This window comes from Delphinus delphis, chromosome 5 (assembly GCF_949987515.2).
Source record: "Delphinus delphis chromosome 5, mDelDel1.2, whole genome shotgun sequence".
Lineage (NCBI taxonomy): Eukaryota > Metazoa > Chordata > Mammalia > Artiodactyla > Delphinidae > Delphinus > Delphinus delphis.
In genome coordinates, this window is record NC_082687.1 from 44724383 (window position 1) to 44741718 (window position 17336).

Consider the following 17336-nt stretch of genomic DNA (forward strand, 5'->3'; position numbering starts at 1 on the left):
AGTAGGAATAATCTAACTGGTCTTTAGACTCTACAACGCTCTTTGCTTTTCCTGGCCCTCTCATTCTGGAAAGCCCTGAGGGCCGATTTGAGATTAGCGGTAATGAATTTAAACTTTCCTGACTTTGGCCTTGCTGAACCTTCTGCTGGAACACTCCTTCTTCCTCTGCCACCGTCCTTTGCCTAGTGAACTCTTATTCTTCAGATCTCAACTCAAGCACCACTTTCTCTAGGAAGCTTACCCTCTTCTTCTTCTCTCCCAGGCTGGGTCAGATCCCTTATCATTTGTTCTCATCACACTGTGCACTTTTCTTTCATAGTACTTACTGTGGTTTGCTATTCTGTTTAAATGTGTGATCAAAGTCTGCTTCACCCACTGTGGGTTCCACAGAGTCATAATCCATGCCTATCTGCTCGCCATTGCACCTGCCATGCTGGCCAAGCTCCTAACACATATGTTTGTTAAAGAATAATGCACAAGTGATCATTTGAATGCTTTACTCTTCCAGTCAAGTCCATCTGATCATTCCCTACCTTTAACTGAAGCTGCTCCAGGGGGTGGATTTGAGAGGGCTGAGGTGTAGGAGGAACTTGGGGTGTAGGAGAAACCCACACAAACCAAGGCAGACCATGCTTCAACAGCTTTGATATAACCATTAATTGTACCAAGAGTTCATTTATCTGACTCAGGGAAATAGGTTTTTCTTGTTGATGTTGGTATTTATTACCAGAATCCACACAGTGCCAGGACATAAGACACTTGATAAATACTTATTGATTAAAGAGAATGAAGAAAGGACTTGAGATGATGATAATGATGACTTACAAGGTTATACGTATGACAGACTCACAAAAATAGGCATAATAGGAGACACAATTCTTTTGAATTAAGTCTGAATTTCCAGTCAGGCTTGATTATTTGTTGTGTTGTAGTTCTACTGCATCCATATTGAAAGATATGGAGATGATCAAAAGCAAAAGGCCCAAGGGGGAAAGTCACCCTGGGAATAATAGGGAACCCACAGGTAAGGATGCCCCTGATATAAGGGAAGAATATCAACCCTGAGGCCTCAGTACACTCCAACAATACTCTTCACCCTGCAGACTTCCACACCCACACAGCACTGGGACTGGAGAAGGGGTTAATGCCTTTTTGGCTCCTTTTTGCCATTTCAAATCTTTGTTCCTCTCTCCTCTTAAAAAAAAAAAAAAAATCCAGCACCTACCCTGGAGAAACTCTCCTCACACATGTAACTAAGAGACACATAGAGTATTGTTTGTAATAGAGAGGATCTGGGATTATAAGCCAAATAGAGTGGTCAAATAAATTGTGGACTCTTCCTATGAAGGCTACTTTAATGCAGTGAAAAACAAACTGCAGCTACACGGATCAACATAAATGATGATTTTACTTATGAATCAACAAGTGATTCACTGAGGGAAAAAAAAGCTGCAGAGGGCTTCCCTGGTGGCGCAGTGGTTGAGAGTCCGCCTGCCGATGCAGGGGACACGGGTTCGTGCCCCGGGCTGGGAAGATCCCACATGCCACGGAGCGGCTGGGCCTGTGAGCCATGGCCGCTGAGCCTGCGCGTCAGGAGCCTGTGCTCTGCAACGGGAGAAGCCACAACAGTGACAGGCCCGTGTTCCGCAAAAAAAAAAAAAAAAAAAAAAAAGCTGCAGAGAGAATTCACGCAGTATGAAATTTTTATATAAAGTTCAAAAACATGCAAAACCATGTAGAAGTAAATATGAGGTGAATCATAAACCAAAACAAGGGATGATAAGTACAAATATCAGGCTAGTGGTTACCTTAGTGGAGAGTTGGGGAGAGTATAGCTGAAAGGGGCACTGAGGGTGTTTAAATGGTAGCGGAAATGTTCTATTTCTTTTTTTTTCTTTGACTCCCAGTTTCATTAGTTATAAAATGGAGATAACAGTACCAATTTGTGGGGGATCATTGTAATGCAGATTGAATGTTAAGAGCTTAGTACAGAGTAAGCACACAGTCTGCCCTCCATACACGGTCACTAATAGCAGTGGTAGTTATTATATTCTCTTATCATCAGTATCATAGCCCAAGGGATACCCAATTCATTGCAGCTAGGTAATGTTCTTGAGGTTTTATATATCCACGATATATGGTCTTCTGGGTATCTAAAATATTTCATAATTAAAAAAATGTATTACATGAATAAAAATTCCCCAGCAATTCTCTTCAGACGATTTGCCCTCTATTCTTCCTTTCTGCAACCAACTGCCATTTTCCTGGTCACCATCCTTCCCACACTTGGCTGACTACGGGCTCTCCAGCGTTGCTACTGCCCTCAGTCTCCGTGATTTCAACATCTGCATGGATGAACCTTCTATTCCCCTAGCCTCTCAGTTCCTTGATGTCCTCACTTCCAAAGAGCGAGTTCTCCTCCCCACTGCAGCCACCTACCCTCCACCATCACACTAGGCACCTCCTCCAAAAAAACTCATTTTCAAACACTTCCCTCTCTAACTACCACCTCCTATCTTCCCAGCTCACCTCTTCTTTTAATCTCACTCATTAACTCTCCAGCCACACCAGACCCTCAGTGACCATGTTTACCAGGATGCAGAGGACCTGGAACACTAACATACTCATGGTGGGAATGTACACACACAGTTACACATTTGCAAACACTGGGAAATGGTGCGACACTTTTTTAAGAAGTTAAACATACATCTGCCATGGGATCCAGCCACTCCATTCCTAGGTATTTACACAAGAAAACAGAAACCATGTGTCCATATAAAGGCTTGTCTATGTATGTTCATAGCAGCTTTATTTATAATAGCCCAAACTGGAAACAACCCAAATGTCCATCAACTGACCGATTTGATAAACAAATTTAGTGTGTCCATACCATGGAACACAACTCAGCAATAACAGGAACAAACTACTGATATGCACAACAGTATGAATGAGTCAAAATAACCGTGTTGAACAAAAGCAGTTAGAGAAAAAGAATGCTGTGTGATGCCATGTATATATATAAATGTATATAAATTAGCAGAAAATGCAAAGTAATCTGTAGTGACACAAAGATCAGCGGACACCTGGGGAGGAGGGGTGGCCTGGGGTGAGATGGGAGGGAGGGAGGGATAACAAAGGGCCATGAGGAAACCTTTGAAGGAAACAGATATATTCCCTATCTTAATTGTGGTGATGTTTCACGAGTGTACACGTATGTCAAGATTGATCAAATTGTATGTACTTTAAATGTGTGCTATTCATCTTACATCAGTAATATTAAAAACAATTCAATGGGGCCCTCAGCACTGCCGATCTGCTGCCAGCTGTAACTCTACCGCGCTTACGTTCCCACTTTCTGAGACGACTCTGTTTTACTTCCTCCTCTCTTCTCAAACCTCATTGTTGCTCACTTCTAGCTAATGCTTGGCTTCTCATTTCATGGAGAAAACAGACTCAGTCCGATGTCTCCCCTGTGATCCTTCCCCTCCCAGTCTGCTACTTCTCCCTTCACTTGTATCCGTAGACTGTGCTTGCCTTCCTCTTCCAGTGGATGAGCTCTCTGTGCTTCTGGCTAAGGCCGGCCCTTCCCCTCATGTCCCAGGTCTATCCCCTGCCCTACTCATGGACTCGGCTCTGCAGATCTTCCCTCCTCCCCCTGCACTGTCACATTTCCCCTAACAGACCAATAGGGTTATTCCCACCAGCATACAAACATCCTGAAATATTCTGCACCCTAAAACACAAACAAATTAAAGCTCCTTTTACCCTTCATCTGTTTCCCGCTAATGCCTCTCTATCTGACATCTGTTTTAACAAAATTCCCTAAGCATTGTTGTTCCCTCTTGTCTCCACATTCTTGCCTCCCTCTCTTGAACCCACTCCAATCAGGCTTCATCGCCCTCAGTCCACTGAACCTGCCCTTTGTCAAGATCATCAACCACTTCCCCATTGCCAAATCCAATGGCCACCTCTCAGACTGTTCATTTGAAAGTCGCATTCCAAATTATCTTCTCTTAATGATAATGTCAGATTCTGTCTTCAGTGTCTTTCCTCTGAAATGTTTTCTATTCACTTTGCTCAGCTCCTAGAAAGGCGGCACTAGACTATACACTGCTTGAGAGCAGAGGTGACTTTTAATCCTCTCCTCTAGTCTCCATGCCGAGGCCACAGCCAAGTGCACGATAAGAGCTGAATAAATACCGGCTGAATGAGTGAACATTGGCACAACACGGACAGTCTCAGGTCACAGGTGGGGATGGGCTGATGGACAGTTGATTCTTGTTATCCGCAGCAGTTACATTCTATAACGCTGCAATGAACACTGAATGAGTGAACAGTGAACCATTTGCTACTGAGGGAAATACAGGGTCAAGTTGCTGCAGCCTCTGGTCACAACATTTTCAACCAGTGATCAATACCTAACCCTGTTTTATGCATGTTTCTGTTTAAAGACACCTTATTTGATAGACAATGTTGATTCATTCACATAGAACTCATGGCAACAGCACTGAAATTCATGCTTGAATGAAGCTTATCTAGCAATCCATCAAGCTCATCACCGCCTTCTTGTACTTAGGAAACTAGACAGCACTTCGGCACTATGCTGGGGAGCTATTTTAAACAGCAAAACCACCAACACAAAGCACAAAAATTCGAGAAACATGGCACTAAACAGACCGTAAAAAGAACACTAGTTCCTGTCTTAATGGACTTGAGGATATGGGGAGGGGGAAGGGCAAGCTGTGACAAAGCGAGAGAGTGGCATGGACATATATACACTACCAAACGTAAGGTAGATAGCTAGTGGGAAGCAGCCGCATAGCACAGGGAGATCAGCTCGGTGCTTTGTGACCGCCTAGAGGGGTGGGATAGGGAGGGTGGGAGGGAGGGAGACACAAGAGGGTAGAGATATGGGAACATATGTATATATGTAACTGATTCACTTTGTTATAAAGCAGAAACTAACACACCATTGTAAACCAATTATACTCCAATAAAGATGTAAAAAAAAAAAACACTTGTTTACAGTATGAGAAGGCAGAGGGTTGTCTTACTCTGCATGTCAAGGAATGATGGGAATGGCACCACGAAAACTGGTTTTGAGGTTAAATACAAATAAATGTTAGCGAGTAGGTAAGTTCGCAATAGTGAGGCTCAACTGTCTTTCCCTACCTTTCTGGGGCGTGTGCAGTGCAGGCCAAAGGCTTTTCTCCTGGGTCCGCCCAAGGCTGAGTGGGCTGCACAGTGCAAGGGATCAGGTAGATGGTGTACTCCCCGGAGTAGTCCTTCCTGGAAACATGCAGGCAGACTGTGGTTAGAGGGACCAATTTATAGATTATTTACTTACCCAGAAACACACTTCATTAAATGGTTTTCGGATATTTGTGTTCAGCATCCAACCAAGAACTTTAAGGGTCTGCAAACACAAGTTTCAGGAATTCATCACTGACTGTTTTAACCTTTAGAGTACTATCCAAAGGTGTTAAATAGAGCTCCTTTTTCACTTAGTCCAGTCCTTTTCATGAGAAATGCTGAGAAAGGCACACTGTTGATAAAAATCTAAAAGGCTCTGGTGAAGGCAAAACAGAACTAGATTTCCTTTAGAGTCCCATGAAACTTACTTGACAATTTCTGTTCAGTGTCTCTTGTTGACTGACACCCTGTTACACATTCTCCACTACAAAAGCTTTTATTTATTGAGATGTGACCCTGCGGGCTGCTGCTGCTCTGATTGAATAGGTGGCAAAGGCCTCAGGGTTAAAGGACCCCACTCCAGAGAACGCCCCACCCCCATCATTAGCATTCAGCTTCAAGGCTTCTCTCCCAAACTCTACGGCTTCATCCCTTTATAAACGAAGTTGAAGAACAAAATCACTCCTCATCGGAGATGACTTGCTGGGAATTTCCACGTTTATGGTGGGGTACGGGACTCTGTAGGTCATGAACCTGAAAGCGTGGAGCCTTTGTAGCCTCACCTACTTCACTTCCCACACCTGTCATCAGTAGCAGCCCAGCCCTGGCAGTTTGCCTGGAAGGCAGCCAGACAGCCAGAAGCTTCAGGAAGATTCTTCAAGGGCCCTGGGAGGCTGCCATCCATTGAATGAGGTGCTCAGGGCCGTGAATCCTAATTCTAACTATTGTGATCGTGAACAGTTCTCGTATCCTCTGTGTTCATCCTTTGACCATTTCTTTTGTATTCTTTGTATCTGTTTATTAGTAAAGTGATAGCAAAGATTTGGTAAACATAAATAAACAAGGAAATAAAATCTTTAGGACACAGCCTGTGTTCAGTTTAGTGGGATGGCACAGGCTGGAAACGGGAAGATAGTCTAACCCTACTCTTGCTTTGCCTCTGCCACGGTTGTATGATTTTAGCCAAACCTGGCGAACTTTCAGGGCTTAGTTTCTAAGCTCCTTCATGCCCCCAAAGCTTGTGTCTGTATGTCTGCAGTTTTCTCACACGATCCTTATCTTTCTCCAAAGCTTGGACCAGCAGGAAATGAGATCTTGTATACTATCTTTTTTTTTTTTTTTTTGTGGTACGTGGGCCTCTCACTGTTGTGGCCTCTCCCGCTGCGGAGCACAGGCTCCGGACGCGCAGGGTCAGCGGCCATGGCTCACGGGCCCAGCCTCTCCGTGGCATGTGGGATCCTCTCGGACCGGGGCACGAACCCGTGTCCCCTGCATCGGCAGGCGGACTCTCAACCAGTGCGCCACCAGGGAAGCCCAGATCTTGTATGCTATCTTTGAATTACACAAAAATTGACCTGTATAACGTGAATACTAACTCTTAATTAATAGAAATAGTTAATTAGGCAGAAGTGTCCATGCCTGACCCTTGCTTTCCAAAAGTCAGGCCAGATCCTGTTGCTCCTCCCCTCAAACCCTGCAGCGGCTCCTGTTGCACTAGAGTGAAAGACAAAGTCCGCACACTGGCCTAGAAGGTTCCATGGCGGCCCGACACCCAGCTCCTTCCTATTACCCTCCTCCTCATTCACTCCGCTCCAGCCACACCAGACACCCCAGGAAATTCGCCAGGAACCCCTTCCCCGGTACTCTGCATAGTTAACTCTAGCACCACCTTCAAGTCTTTGCTCGAATGTTCCTTCTAAACGAGGCCTACTGTGAACATCCTAACCAACATTACAATGTCCCTCCACTCCTGATTCCCCTTACCCTGCTCGCGACCTTTTATTTTTCCATAGCACTCATCACCTTCTAACATGTGATACTATACTCATTCATCATGTCCACTGCTGCGTGCAAAGATCTTTATTTGGTCCACTGATGTATTCCAAGTGCCCAGAACCTTCCCTGACACACAGTAAAAGCTCAGTAAATATTTGTTGAACACATGAATGCAGGACAAATGGTATGGTCTCCCCAGGCTGCAGTCCTACGTTTTCCCATCCCTAAATATGAGTTAGGTCGACTTCCTGACTATCCCTGCAAATATGCCAAACACAGTCCTGGATGCAGGTTTTTAATCCTGTAGTTCTTCTCCCCTCCTTTCTGAAAACTAGACATTTCCCACCAGTTGCCCCGCCTCCCCCAGAAGTCTTGGACAGCTCTCCAGCCCGTGCTGGGCCTGAGCTCCCCTCGCTGAGCAGCTGTGGTCAGGGCTCTGCACGGCTCACAGCGCACACAGCACAGAACACTTGGTGTTGTCTGTCACTTTGCCGTTTATCTGTGGATTTTACCTCCTTAGCTCAAATGTTAGCTACTAAAGGATGTTTATTCAGGACTGACCATGTGCTAAAACCTGCAGTTCTGGGGCTTCTAGATCAAGCAGGCGTGCCTTTTACCCTTGGGAAGCTCACAATCTAGTGGAAATGGGACTCCACTTAGAGCATTATAAATATATTGAGCTGTGTTACAGTAAAAGCTGGAACAATGTGTGAACAAGGAGTAGGGGCTTCTAGCACTGTATGGGAAGTCAGGGAAGGTGTCACGAGGGTTCAGCATTTTCGTTGGAGCTCAGAGGACTTTGAGATTTGCCAGAGGAAAAGAGCAGGAAGGACAGGGGAATTGCAAAGGTACAGATGTATGGATGAGCTGGTGGAGTCAGGGGCTGGGGCGATGTTTCATGTGGTTAGAAGGCTGGGTTTGAGGTGAGGGTAGAGGGGAGGATATGTGTCTTGCTCAAAGAGCTGGACTGCATTTGGTAAGTGGTGGGAGTCAGCAGAGGATTTCAAGAGGACCATTTCTCTGCCTATAAATTGGGACAAGTACCTGCACAATCTCATGAGGTTCTAGGAAACACAGCCCTTAATGATTATTTTATTATATATTGATTTCAAAGGAATCAGTATACACAAAAAATACTTGATATAAGAACAAACATTTGTAACTAAAAATACCTTTTTGAAAATGATTCTTCAGACAATTTGCCGCTTCTTAACTGTAAAGAATAAGGTTTTCATGCTAAATATGGTTCTAATTTCGTGATCTGTAAAATGGGGTTAACAATATTTACAGTAGACTCCATTATCCTTTTCATGGTAAAAGTTTTCATTTTGTTTGCCCTATTCTCCCATTTTACAAATGGGATGTTTTACTGTATTTATCCAATTCTCATCTACCTCTGTATTGGGTGTGGGAGGGGACTAAATCTTGCTATTTATTTTATAGGACACTGGACCGTAAAGTGTGACATCTGGACCTGAAAACCAGAGATCCTGGATTTTGCACTGGTTGTGGTAACTGGAAAGAAATTTCTTTATTATCCTAAGCTTTTAGTTGGACACATTTCCCAGCTTCCTTTGCAGGTAGATGTGCCATGTGACTAAGTTCTGGCCAGTGGGAGGTGAATGAAAGTGATGTGCACCCTGCCTGTTCTCACCCTTGGAATACGGGTGAGCACTTCCCGCTTTACACATCAGAAGCTGATTTGAGCTACATCTGTTTCTTCCTCTATATGCCAGAGGGTTGTTTCTATCTCCGTTTTAAAATAGAAACCCAGCTTTTGAAGAAAAGCCCTTAAAGAAACTGAGAATCTTTCAGATTTACCCCTGAACTCCGTCTTGTATTCACCTGTTATAAGAGCTTGTGGCTCTCCAGAGTTGGTGAGGAGAATCAAAAGTCTGAGCACTCCACAGGAGCTGCAGGTCAAATTCAATGCCTCCGAGATGGTCCGGAGTCAATATGAATGATTTCACATCAGGGAGGGTGTGGTGCTCGATCACGAACTGTCCTATTTCCAGGGGAAACAAACACACACTTATTTGTAAGTTTTATTGTGCTTGTGGTGAATCCCTTATACAAGCCTTAGAACTGATGTAATATTCTGCTATAAAACAAGGTTATACCTACCCACTTGCCTCTGAGAATATATTCCACACAGGTTGGGACAGCATGGCCTCTTATTCCAGCCCATCACCTTACTCATGATGGCCATTATGGTCATATACATTTATAAACAATATGAACATGCTTTGTAGAAATGATGCTAATGAGCATATGCATGATAATACGAGTCCTTATGTGACAATGAACCTTGAACGCACTTAGCTTTGAATTCCAACCAACGTGTCTCTTGGAGGTAGAAAGATCGCAGTAGTTTATAAATAGAAATATCAATTTCAGATTAAAAAACCCCTCATTTAGGGCTGCTCAAGTCCTTGGTGGAAGGAGGCTATTGTAAACATCATTAAAAAGATCAGGGTTACTCAGCAAGACACTTCCACTCTTTAAAACTACAGTAATGCAGCGTCTTGAATAATTAAAAGTAAGGAGACTATTCTATACTAAAGAGGTATAACTGCCAAATTGTAACATATGAATCTTGATTAGATTCACCTTCCTTTTATATAAACAGATGCAAAGTAAATATAAACAAACATAAAAACAAGTAGAAAAGACATTTGTGAGACAATAGAGGGAATAAGAATAGGGACTAGATATTATCGGATCAGTGTGAAATATCTTGGCTATGGTAATACTGTTGCGACATAAGAGAAGGTCCTTGTTTAAGGATATGTCTACTGAAGTATTTAGGGTAACTTGGCATGAAGCCTGCAACCTGTCTTCACATGGTGTGACCAAAACAATGGGAACGCACGCATGTGTATGTACAACACACACAGAGCAAAATGTTAATAATTGTTGACTTTGTTCTTCATTGTCCTATTCTTTCAACTTTTCTCTGTGTTTGAATGTTTCTTAGTAATAAAAAACTTGAGGAAAAAAACGGCACTGATATTACCTCTGAATTTGGCATGGGTCTTGAATTCAATGACCAGACGGCCATCCTCTCGAATGTAGATTCTTATTATCTGAAGTCTGGCAGAGAGCACACTGTCCGTCTGGATTCCTGGGAAGGCAGCCGTACACAAGACATCCAAGTGAGGGCTTGGAGAAGATCTCCCAGACAGTAGCCTACATGCGACTTATCCCAGGGACACTTCTAAGTAGAGCTGCATGCTTACTTGAATGTAACTTAGAACAAATTTACATATTTGCGTGAACATGGAGTATTTAGAGACATGTGCCAGTTCATTCTACTTGGTTCTTTTCTTACAATTCTATTCTCTTGACATAGTCTCTTTACACCTGAAGATGCCACTTAGCCCAGATGCAGGGTCCCAGCCCAGAGCTCAGAAAAAAATGGTCCCTAAAACTTCTTACTATTAACTTTGCACCAGGACGTGGTTACAGCACATCTGCTTCATACTGTATTTTCTTTCCCTCACCAGGACACCTTTCAGTACTTAACAGAACCATAGCCAATGTGCTGGTGGCTACATTTCATATTGAAAGCAATGGAAAATTAAAGGTTAGCTTGTAGAAGGCCAGCTATACATGGCATGACATGAGTCAACTGTGGCTTTAATATGGGCAATTGCAATCACAATACCCACCGAGTTCAATATGACCAAAAACTAAAGGGTAACCAAAGGAGGGGAAAAAATAAAATTTAAAAAACCCCAAGCTCAAGGAATTATCTGACCCAGAGTGTGAAAACTCCCTGAAGCTTTTTTCCTATGAGAAATATAAAGCAAATAAATGATTTGAGCTTAAACCATTAACAGAAGGAAGGACTGTATTTTCCATTACTACAAGTGAAACCCTATTTAAAGAAATCTCCTCAGATCAAGTCACTCTGCCTCAGATCAAGTAAATCACCACCAGGGAGGGAGAGAGGAAGAATGGGATCAATAAAATAAGGGCAAATGAGCTTGGGGTTGTATTTGAAGTATAGGACACTGAAAATGGGGAAAAAGCCAAAATCAACTCAGTGATTAGAGTGAGTGGAGGAGAGACTCATGGAGTTTTAGGGGACATTCATGGGGCAGCAGTGGGAGAAGGTGGGTCTCACAAGAGAGGTGTGAGTTCCTAGCTGAAGGGTTGTCACCAAGCCAGGCCCTGGGGGCTGAGGGCTCCTCTCAAAGAGAGCCATAACAGAGACAAGCCCGAGGCGAAGGTCATTTAAAAATATTCAGCATTGCAGTCTTTGAAGTAAAACTAGGGTTAAAATCCCTACTTCAAAAAATGCAACAAAAGAGCAAACTCGATGCCAAATGAATAAAGTGACCCAGGTTATTCTTGATATATTTTTCCATTTCCGTGAATCTGATTTCAAGACCCTTTGCTCCTTAAACAACATGAATGACACCATTTTTACCTAGGAGAAAGTGAACATGACTATATTCCAAAGAACACACACTCGTATGAACCCCCTTACGGGCAGTATAGGACCTGTCACTTGCCGCCCTCTACTCTGGGCCCCTCACTCTCTGGACTGAATGTATCATGATGCTGGAGGCCTTCCAGCATCAACTTTTATCAACATCATTCTTTTTCAGGTACCACAGGTCTATATACTTTTTAGACTTTACCTGTCTCTCCTTTGACTGCATATAGGATAACAGGATGAGGAATGCAGCCACTGTTAAAAGTCTCTACTTTTTTTTTTTTCTTTTAATCTTGCTTGAGCATAAGGTAAGACTCGTTAAGATGTCAGTGGGTATACCTGTTCTCCAGAGAACAGTGTCATAGAAGAAGGAAAACTCCATCTCGGTGTGGTGCTCCAAGGAGGCCCAGCCCCTGGGGGCTGTCACGTAGATGTAGGACACGTACAGAGGCACGTGCACTGTCAGGAACGATTGAGCAGAGTCTCTCACCTGCCAAGCAAGCAGCGTGCACACAGAGAGGGTTATTTCTCTCCAGGATGAAAAGGCATATGAACATCAAATCTTGGTTCAATCTTCATTCTCTCAGTCACTTATTCAGTATTAATCAAGTGCCCATGATTGTGCCAGGCACCAGGCTAGGAACTGGGTCCTCAGCAGTGGAAAAAATCCAAAATCACTGCCCTAATGGAAGCTACAGCCTAGTAAACGCGATTCATAAATTAAAAGATAAAGTAAACAACGGGACGGGAAGTGGCCAGTGCTTCTTTAGATAAGGTAATCTGGGAAGGCTTTTCTGAGGAGGTGACACTTAAACACGCTTTTGAAGTGTGAGAAGCTTTGCCTACACTGTTCATTTGCTGGAAGCCTTGGCTGAGATTTTTCAGGCATCACAGTTATTCACAAAGGAGCGGGGCAGATCTGGGATCTACCGTCAGCACACAGTCCCTGGCTGACCTTTGACTGCATATAGTTTCGAGTGAGCTGGCTGTGGGAGAGCATGAAGCAACCCTAACTGGGAGGATGCCCAAGCCTGGATCCTCGGATGAACATGAGGCTGACTTGGATGTTTTAGTGAGTACTTACATCTCCTCCAAAAGGAAATAAGGTCGTGGGATTTGGATATCATACCTATGAAACTTACCAACTGACAGCTCAGAACTTCGCCTACTTGGATAATTTCCCATCCCATTCCACGCTTTGTTGAAATAATTTTGAAAAGGCAGCACCTCACACTTCCAAGGGAACCTTTTTCTAAAGGGGTTCCTGTTACTGCTATTAATTCGGCTCTGTAACTTTCATTTTACTATGCAATTAACAAACAAAAACTCAATTGAAAGATAACACAATATGAGCAGAAGCTTTCATGAAGAAGGTAACTGTGTATATGTGTGTATGAGTAGGGGAGTTGGTGTATTCGCTTTTAAATGTGTTCTATATTTTCCTCCATAAATATATATTTCCTTTATAACCAAAAAGCTTAGTTTAAAACTATTTTATTTTGTCATTGGCCAAATGCTATAATACACTATGGAACTTACACACATTTTTTGTTTGAAAATTCTTTACCCATGTAAAGTGTTTCCATGGGTAGTTCATGGAAAGAGCCGAATGCTTTATCAATATTTAGAACATCAAAACTCTATTTTTCCAAAGTATTCTTTCATATTCAAAGTTGCCAGTTGGATTCCAAATTTCTCTTTAGACTCCACTAATTCCACATTCACTTAAAAATCTTTTGTAAAATGCCTTACTCTGTCTTCTTTAAAAAATGTCCAGATTTTATCTGGGTTTCGCACCATGTCCTGTCCCCTTAATATACAGGTGTTATTAAATATGCTTGCCCCAATCTCATCATTGTTGATATTATAACCTCCATAAATTTTCTAGCTGACTGGCAAAATTAATTTTTCCTCTGTTTCTGTTTATTCTCCTTTAAATTCATATTACTTACTACTCCTTAAAAAGAAAAACAACAGCCATTATATTTACTGCACAACTATTTTGTGCCAGACACTGCTAAAATGCCTTCTCATTTGAGATAGAGACAATTTCAGATGAGGTTCAGAGAGGTTATGTCTCATCCAACTCTGCTGATATTTGATAAAGGAATATGAACTAGGGCTTGGGTCTAAGTTCTATATTCTTTCTACCATATACCACCTGTTTCAACTATTTTTAAAGAGGCAGACAACAGTGAAGTACTTCTGTGTATATATTCTTTCTCTATTGGTTTAAGAAGTAGGACATATATGATAAAAATTCCTTGTCTTTGCGATTTTTTTTTTCTTTTTTTTCCTTTTTTTTTGCGGTACGCGGGCCTCTCACTGTTGTAGCCTCTCCCGTTGCGGACCACAGGCTCCGGACGCGCAGGCTCAGCGGCCATGGCTCACGGGCCCAGCCGCTCCGCAGCACGTGGGATCTTCCCGGACCGGGGCACGAACCCGTGTGCCCTGCATCGGCAGGCGGACTCTCAACCACTGCGCCACCAGAGAAGCCCGTCTTTGTGATTTTTAAGCATATGCTGAATAAAAATATCCAGAACTGTAATTAAAGTCATGGAGAACAGAGAACACTAATTTTTGAGGGGCCAGAGGAAGAAACAATCATTTAGCTTTGCATTTTTGAAAGTGAATGCAGGTTATGCGATTGCAGAAACAGAAAGAAAACCTAAGACTGCCTTAAAATTCTGTTCAGTAGAGGGCGCTAGTATAAACAAAATGAGAGTTAACCAAAATGAGAGGCATCTCAAGAAATCAAAATGAATTTTACCCAAAGAAACTTCGGTAAAATGATTACTCTAAGTCCCTCTACAGGTTCGCTTCTTACAGTGTGGTTAAACCTGATTTGAAGTGAAGAACAAACATCTGATTTTTAGTTCATTGAGATAACTACTCAAAATTGGGTAGAACCAATTTTCCCGTGAGGACGCATTAGCCTAGTCCCTTTGATATAACGGCCCTCCTATGACTATGACTTCTTGCGGTAACAGTTTTTTTTTTTTTTTTTTTGGTTACTGATGTTTAACGACTATTAAACATTTTTAAAGTGTCTATTTTCACAAGGGTTGTCAGTTAGGCATAGGTTTGGAATAGGTATGAAAGCAGGGTGTTTTCGACAGTTTACCTGTCCATGCTTGAGACAACAGTGCGCTACTTGTCTGCGGAAAGACAGGGCACTGTCCACCTGTCATTTGGACTCATTTCCCCATGTGGGGAGAACACAACGACTTAGTAATAACTTTCCCATCAAAGGTAAATCTTTTTGGCTTTCCAAAATATACCCAGAGGAAAAAACATATATACCTAGAGGAGTAAAACTATTAGATTTTTATATAAATGACTGTGCCAGATAGTTAATTTTCTTCATCTTAATTGAAACATTTTCCACAGTAATTTTCCAGTTAATTGATTTAGAGGACTCTGCGGGGCTCACTCTGGCCACGATGCTGCTAAGGGCTCTCTTGAGGGACTTATAAAGAAGACTCCCTTGGTCGGTGCGGTTCTGGGGCCGACAGGATGCAACGTGCCAGCTGAAGTGCTTCAGGAATGAACAAAGTTTCACATGACACCCAGATGCACGCAGCCTTCAGACAGACCCCCGGGGAACCCACCTGGAAGTCGGCAGTTACAGACCCCCCACAGACGTCAATTAGCTCCGTCATATCGTAATAGGCATCAAACGTCCAGACACAGCTCTTCAGGTTCAGGTGTTTGTAGAGCTGGATGGTCTTGGGCTCCCGCACGCTGGCATCAAACTGGAAGGGGCGGTCGTAGCCAGGCCCCAGGGCCGTGCTGTCGCGGACCCTGTCGTCCAGGAACCCTGCCTCTGCAGGGGAGGGAGGAGCAAGGAACAGTAACTCAGTCTGTGGACTTGCCCTTTGCCCAGGAGCTGGGTAGGGAGAGAAGACACATCCTTGGGACATGAGACAGCTTTCCCTCTACCTGAGACCATCAGTAGAGCAGCTCAGGGCTCCCAACGCAAGGTTGGTGGGAATGCGAGGGGAGTTTGTAATCTGCCTCCCGTCATGTGCTAAACAGAGTCATTGGGTTCACAGACTCCTGGAAGAGGCTGCAGGAACCAGGGAAGAAAAGGTGAACAGACGAGACCAAAAATGAAGAAGCCAGAGCTCCGTGGCCCTTGTATGTCTAGGAAAAGAAAATACCCTGAAGCTCTGCCTCTCACACCCGGCCAGTCTGGTTTGATGCTTCACAATCAGTTCTTTTTTTTTTTTGCGGTACGTGGGCTTCTCACTGTTGTGGCCTCTCCCGTTGCGGAGCACAGGCTCCGGACGCGCAGGCTCAGCAGCCATGGCTCACGGGCCCAGCCACTCCGCGGCACGTGGGATCTTCCCAGACCAGGGCACGAACCCGTGTCCCCTGCATCGGCAGGCGGACTCCCAACCACTGCACCACCAGGGAAGCCCCACAATCAGTTCTTGAAGAAATGGATTTAGTATACGGAGAATTTGTTGATGAATTATTATCATTATTTATTTTTGAAAGCACAGTATTTAAGATCAATTTATTTAATGATGAATTGTTATTTTTTAAGATCAATTTTTTAAAAATAGCTTTTATGGAAAGCCAGCAAAGAAACATCTGACTACCTCCCCTGCCTCTTATGGTTTCTGAACTCTTGGAGAAAAAAGTCTTAATTTTGTGTTAATGAGTAGATAGCTCGCTAATTATGCTTGACAAAACTTCCCCTGCTACAGGCAAAAATCATTGGATCAAATGCTGCCAGGCAACTGAACTGTTCTAAATTAGCGAAGACCTTTATGCAGCAGAGAGCTGAATACAGATACAATTTTAGAATATTAGGGTTAAAATTTGTATAGTACTCAAAGAAACTATAGTATTCTGAAAGAGCTGATGCATTTCTTAGAATGTTTGACACCAGCACCCAGCCCTCTGCCCCACAAGGACTAAGGTCTCAGTTAACATGTGTTGAATTTAATTGTGTTTAAGTAGGAAGAGGTGCAAACTTTCAGCCTATAAACATGGTATGTTTCTTTCACTAGCTTGCATAGGTGGACCAATTAAACTTTCATCTGTAGCTCAGTGATTTACAAATCATTTACACTCCACTAATTTCTACTGTATAAAGACCATCACTACCCAAAGTGATGCTTAATGAATATGGAAGAGCACATAAATGCTTTTCTATCTTCCAAAACACTGTTAAATGATTCATCAGGTGTGAAGGGAGGAAATTCACGTTTAGTGTGCACTTGCTAAGGTGAATGGAAGCGGACAGGATTCTCTGTAAAGTAAAATGTCTGCCCTGCTGTACACGGAGATGCGCTACCGCAGCTGTCAGCTCCGTCGGGCCTGCATCAGCTGCAGAGCCCGAGGTCACACTCTTGCTTGAGCAGTCTGCATTCGAGGACTGAGAGAGGTCAGGTAGAGAGGTCTGTCCATTGGGGCTGTCCCAGGACAAGCTTGACGGATGGGCTCTCTCCAGAGCTCCCTGAAGAGGCATTTCATCGGCTGCACTTCAGGCTGACTTCTCCCTCGGCCCAATCCTGCTTCCTCTCCTTCCCTTTAGGAGATGTGGGTCCCTAAATAAACGTTTCACACCCCAAGCTCCACCTCAGCTCCTGCCCCTGGAGAACCATCCTATAACATCTAATATCTGCATGTGAGCTTTCTAAAATGCTGAGATGATGGGATTTTAGAGCACAGATCCAAACACGGGAGAAGG

At 43.4% G+C, this 17336-nt stretch overlaps 1 protein-coding gene across 1 annotated transcript in view; it reads right to left on the minus strand.

Annotated features, from left to right (window-relative positions):
- FRAS1 (Fraser extracellular matrix complex subunit 1) overlaps positions 1-17336 on the minus strand; it is a 464038-nt gene that overhangs the window by 10734 nt on the left and 435968 nt on the right. The window contains exons 66-70 of the mRNA XM_060012300.1: positions 15244-15458; positions 11972-12122; positions 10205-10312; positions 9034-9193; positions 5173-5289 (exon numbers count right to left, since the gene is read on the minus strand). Coding sequence (XP_059868283.1) covers positions 5173-5289; positions 9034-9193; positions 10205-10312; positions 11972-12122; positions 15244-15458 — 751 coding nt within the window. The remainder of the gene's footprint in view (positions 1-5172; positions 5290-9033; positions 9194-10204; positions 10313-11971; positions 12123-15243; positions 15459-17336) is intronic.